The following is a 5,899-nucleotide window of genomic DNA, read 5'->3' as shown; positions in this document are numbered from 1 at the left end:
TAAATTTAACATATTTTATTTAATCTGTAACGGTCGAACTATATTTGCTTGTTGTTCACTATTTTAGACGACGGTGGATCATAAGAAATAAACATATCATGTTACGTTGTTTAAACGGATCGAAGTCAAATAAAAACAATATATAAAAAATTGTGAAAATCTGAAAAGGATTATTCAAAGTTGAGCAACTGAAGTTTATAATTTTTAAAGTATAAAAAAATTGAAACAACAATTTGGTTGTGAGCTGCAGAGGTCACATGTGAGGTTGTTGGATGGCTGATTTTGTGTTCTTATTTAACACTGCCTCTCCTTCTCAATTCAATGCCAACCCTTTCTTCTTCATCTTCTTCCTTCTTCTTCATTGCCATTAATGGCCAAACTTTCTTTCGCTTTCGCTTTCTCTCTCGTTCTCTGCAACTTCCTCTTTGCTGCCGATGGTTTTAGTGCGTCGGGATGGTATCCCGCTCATGCTACGTTCTATGGCGGTAGCGATGCGTCGGGGACAATGGGTAAGTAAACGAATTCCTTTCGTAATGTTTTTGTTTTTCGTTATTTATAAATTTTTTGGTTGAATATACGTTGTATAATTATTTGTGGTCTTAAAATAGAAGTTTAAAAATTAAAAGTTTATGTGAAAATTGAATTTTCCCTTTTCCAATCGACGTGGGACCCCCAATCCATCTTCTTTCGGGGCCAACGTCCTTGCTTGAACACCGCCTTGTATCCACTTCCTTTGGAGGCTCAGTCTCCTTGCTGGCACATCTTCCCTTTGGAGCTTAGTCTCCTTGCTGGCACATCACCTTGTGTCCACCTCCCTTTGGGACTTAGTCTGGCCCAGCCTTGTGACCACCTCCTTTTAGGGTCCAGTTTCCTTCTTGCCAGCATTCTTGTTGGCACATTCCTTTAGGGCTCAGCCACTTGGCATACAACCTTGTGTCTACAGCCTTTTGGGGTAGGGGCTCAACCTCGATGCTGGTACACATCCTTGTATCTACCTCTCAGCCTCCTTGCTGGCACATTGACTGGTGTTTGGATTCTAATACCATTTGTAAAAGTCAAAGTCCACTAGTAGCAAATATGATTCATTTTGGGTTTCCCTTTCGGGTTGTGTCGGTAAGTTATTTTGTTCTCCTCTCCCAGTTAATTTGGGATGTCACGTACCAACATCCATGTGTAACTATTATTTAATTTTTTTTCTTTTTTTCATTTTTTTAAAAAAATTAATAGATAATTTATATTTTTCACCCTAATAAATTTAATAATATTTAGTAAATAAAAAATATATAATATTATAATCCTAATTTTTAAAAATTAATTTTAATATTAAAAAATAAGCAAATAAATATATATAATATAACAAATTTTCCGTTCACTAATTTTGTCGCCGGCCAAACCATTTTGTTGACCGTTGCAGGAGGAGCTTGTGGGTATGGGAACTTGTACGACACCGGTTACGGGACAAGCACGGCAGCGCTGAGCACCGCCCTGTTCAACGACGGAGCATCCTGCGGGCAGTGCATCAAGATAACGTGCGATTACAAGACCGATCCCCGTTGGTGCGTGAAAGGGGCGTCGGTGACCGTAACAGCCACCAATTTCTGCCCACCAAACTTCGCTCTCCCCAACAACAACGGCGGATGGTGCAACCCTCCGCTTAAGCACTTCGACATGGCCCAACCCGCTTGGGAAAAGATCGGCATTTACCGAGGCGGAATCATCCCCGTCCTCTACCAAAGGTAACAAAAAAACTCATATTTTGTCGTGAATTATAATTTAACATATATATCATATTTGACCATTTATTACCGTCAAATATCTTGTATAATCGAAGATATTTAGCCTTGAGTTTACCATAGGTATCATATTTGTACAAATATCTCGTATGACGGAGATATTTAGCTTCTATTATGGTTTATCATAAATATCATATTATCAGATTTTTCATTTGATTAAAGACAAATATCTTATATGATTGAGATATTTAGCTTTTTCATTGCTATTACCATAAATATCATATTTGTCGTTTGATTATAGGTAAATATCTTGTATGATTTGAATATTTTTCATTTGATTACAGATAAATATCTTGTATCCATTTATTGCTCTTTTCATTTTCTTTATGATTTATTTGATTTTATAAATGATTATAAATAGAGAATTTCACGGTTAAAAGTAATTGAACTGATGGATTAAATTCTACAGAGTTCCTTGTGTAAAGAAAGGAGGGGTGAGGTTCACAGTGAACGGACGAGACTATTTTGAGCTGGTTTTGATAAGCAACGTGGGAGGAGCTGGGGACATCCAAGCGGTGTCAATCAAGGGCTCGAAATCAAGCCAATGGATGGCGATGTCGAGGAATTGGGGCATGAATTGGCAGTCGAATTCGTATCTAAATGGGCAAACTCTGTCGTTCAAGGTGACCACGACCGACGGGCAGACACAAGTGTTCAACAACGTTGTCCCTTCGAGCTGGAGGTTTGGGCAAACGTTTGGGAGCAGTGTCCAATTCAGCTGATTGCGGTGGTCGGATTGGCAGAGGCGAGCCAAGTGGGGTCTTTTTTTAAAGCTACGGAAGCAGCCCGCCACCTTAATGTCAGCCCGCCACCAAGCGGTCGCTTCACAACTTTCAGATGTTTAATTACTCTATAAGTGTTTTAAAGTCAATTTGTAACGTTATTACTATAAAAAGTTATATAATATATATATATATAAATAGAAGCTTTGTTTTCTCGGCTTAAATTGTTTTTTTGTTCGACCCTTTCTCGTCAGTAAAAAGCCTGTTTTTCCGTTCTAACTCGGGAGTCAAAACGAAAACGCATGCTACCTATTGTACTGAACCTCTGAAAGTCCCACGTCGGCTAATTTAGGGAATAATCATAGATTTATAATCAAAGAATACTCTCCTTATCGGTACGAGGAATTTTGGGAAACCCCAAAACAAAACCATAAGAGCTTATGCTCAAATCATTGGGGAGAGTCAGTGTTCATCTAACATTGTATCAGAACCATGTCATGGGATCGGAGTTTAGGAAGGAAATGAGGAAAGTTATCCTGTCCCAACGTTATTTAATTAGTTATGAATAATGATTGTCGTTTATTGCACTTCTACCGCTTCACTTTATCACTTCCCCGACCACATGTTGTATATATATTTACACCTTGAATATTATCGTGTCAATCATAGGTTATCACATTAATAAATAAAATAAAAATAAAAATAAAAATAAAAAAGCCAACTTTAATAATATCAATTATCCAATTATTGATAATTAGTTATGAATAATGAATTTGGTCTTTGAAATTGAGGAGTCGTTATAAAGTGATTATTGACCACTTAACGACTCCCCTTCCCTTCACTTTATTTATTTATTTATAATTTAAATAATTATTTATTTATTATGATATATATTGGTTGCTTTTACATCAAGGGATCAGGTACGCCAATCACGGAGATTCATCGACCTTTTTTTAAATAATATATTTTATCAAATTAAATTCTAAAATTAATCCCGAAAAAATGAATGTTTTGACGTTAATCGTGTTTATGTTGTATATGTAAGTGACGGGTCGTATATTGATTGAGTCATAGGGTTTGTGTTAGCATGAATTTCTGTATTACGTCACGAGAAGACTCGGGTGGATGGTTCTCTTCCACTCCCTTTGAGATCAAGAGAAGGGTTAATCGACGGGGTCGTGATTGAATGGTAAATGGTAGAGTAGAAGTCATTGCGATCTCGATTCAAGAAAAAGACGAAGCAATTTGCTTTAATACGACGAGTGGTTTTGGATCACCAAATATTCCAACAACCTTCTCCCTCTCCATAACCACTCTTTTCACTTCCCTTTTCCATACATATAAATACTCTCATCTCCAACCCTTTCTACCATTACAACCATGTCTCTCTTCTTCACCTTTCTTCTCCTCTTTTCTTCCCTCTTTCCGTCTCTCGATGCCTTGACCTACCGCTATTACGACCACACATGCCCTAATCTCGAGTCCATCGTCGCCCGAGAAGTCCACCTAGCCACCGTCAACGATAAGACGGTTCCTGCCGCACTTCTCCGAATGCACTTCCACGACTGTTTCATTAGAGTAAGCAAATGGTTAAACGGGTCGGTTAATTCACTGTAGTTCGTATGAATTTTGATGTTACGAGACATTTTGTTTTTGTGTTGAAGGGTTGTGATGGGTCTGTGCTTCTCGACTCAAAGGGGAAGAACAAGGCGGAAAAAGACGGCCCTCCTAATATATCGTTACATGCTTTTTATGTCATTGATAAGGCTAAGAAGGCTATTGAATCTGCTTGCCCTGGTGTTGTTTCTTGTGCTGATATCCTAGCTCTCGCTGCTCGAGATGCTGTTGTTGTGGTAATTCGTTATTCAATACTTAACGTTTTTTTTGTTTTTACTTGTCGGGTGGAATGAATAAACGTTTTGTTATTGGAATCAGTCGGGAGGTCCTCATTGGGAAGTCCCGAAAGGAAGAAAAGACGGAAGAATCTCGAAAGCAAATGAAACCATACAATTGCCTTTTCCGACATTCAACTTCTCCCAACTCCAACAAAGCTTCTCTCAACGAGGGCTTTCCATACAAGATCTTGTAGCTCTATCAGGTAAACGTCATATTAAATCATCACTAAATCAAAAATTCGAACCCGATCGATTATTCTAAACAGATAAGTTACGGTGCATTTCTAGGTGGACACACGTTAGGATTCGCTCATTGCTCGTCATTCCAAAACCGAATCCACAAATTCAACTCGACCGTCGACATCGACCCGTTGTTGCAACCATCGTTCGCGGCCAGTCTCCGGAGCATATGTCCAGCTCACAACAAGGTGAAGAACGCCGGGTCCGCCATGGATTCAACTACCACGGTGTTTGACAATGCATACTTCAAGCTGCTTCTTCAAGGGCGGAGCATTTTTTCTTCCGATCAATCTTTGCTTTCAACGCCGTATTCAAAGGCTTTGGTGTCTAAATTCGCCAATGAACAACGCCACTTTGAGAAGGCGTTTGTGAAGTCCATGGTCAAGATGAGTCGGATCGCCGGCGCCGGCGAAGAAGTCCGGCTAAACTGCCGGGTGGTCAGATAATATTTTAAATTAAATTTTTTTTTTTAATTGTGTGGAGTGGTTTTGGAAGCTTTGAATTGTGTGCGCTTTTGAATTATGTATTTAATTATGGGAATTTTTTTTTTTATCTCTTTTATTTACTTTAATTTTTTTAATTTTATTATATATTAATTTAAAAAATTTACAATTTAAAATTATTTTATTTTTTATTTTTGGAATTGGAAAATAAAATTTGTGGTTAAATTTCATTTACTTTTTTTTTTCATCTTTTCATGACTTTATCAATGAAGTCCTTGATAGCAATAAATATCATAATTTCCTTTACCCAAAAATAATAATAATTTATCATTTCAATTTTTATTATAAACTTTTTTTTTTCTCGCATAATTCGACACCTAATAATCTCAGACATTCTTTTGTCTTTTAATGAAACGATCATGTTATCTACTTGTCTCGAATTAACACGAGTATTAATAAAATAATAATAAGAATTAAAATAATTATTTTAAAAAATCCGGTTATTTAAAGCTTAAAAAAGCCAAAAAAAGGAAATAAAATTTAATCGGGCTGAATTTATTATAGAAATTTCACAGGTGGCATTTATGAAGCGAATCATATGAGTCACGTGACAGCTCCAATGAATCTTGTGATAAAAATGCAGAATACAAAATAAAATAAAATAAAATAACCGCTGTTTTATTTTATTATTATTACTTTTTTTTAATCTATCGGGTTAAATTGTATTTAATAAGTGAGCTTTAATTTAGTAAGTTTTTTTTCTATAAAAAAATATAATATAATTTAAATTAAATACTTACTGATTT

At 36.4% G+C, this 5,899-nt stretch overlaps 2 protein-coding genes across 2 annotated transcripts; both read left to right on the top strand.

The window, feature by feature from the left end:
- Positions 1–336: 336 nt before the first annotated feature.
- LOC111454041 (expansin-A11-like) lies at positions 337–2,650 on the top strand. The gene is made up of 3 exons (XM_023095319.1): positions 337–509; positions 1,415–1,736; positions 2,203–2,650. The coding sequence occupies exons 1-3, from the start codon at positions 371–373 to the stop codon at positions 2,513–2,515; spliced, it is 774 nt and encodes a 257-aa protein (XP_022951087.1). The 5' UTR covers positions 337–370; the 3' UTR covers positions 2,516–2,650.
- A 1,238-nt stretch (positions 2,651–3,888) lies between these two features.
- LOC111454040 (peroxidase 64-like) lies at positions 3,889–5,201 on the top strand. The gene is made up of 4 exons (XM_023095318.1): positions 3,889–4,093; positions 4,180–4,368; positions 4,451–4,613; positions 4,699–5,201. The coding sequence occupies exons 1-4, from the start codon at positions 3,896–3,898 to the stop codon at positions 5,094–5,096; spliced, it is 948 nt and encodes a 315-aa protein (XP_022951086.1). The 5' UTR covers positions 3,889–3,895; the 3' UTR covers positions 5,097–5,201.
- Positions 5,202–5,899: the final 698 nt, after the last annotated feature.

Source organism: Cucurbita moschata, unplaced genomic scaffold, assembly GCF_002738365.1.
Source record: "Cucurbita moschata cultivar Rifu unplaced genomic scaffold, Cmos_1.0 Cmo_Scf00016, whole genome shotgun sequence".
NCBI lineage: Eukaryota > Viridiplantae > Streptophyta > Magnoliopsida > Cucurbitales > Cucurbitaceae > Cucurbita > Cucurbita moschata.
The sequence above is the reverse complement of the archived record's forward strand: the minus strand, read 5'-3'. Positions and strand labels throughout refer to the sequence as shown.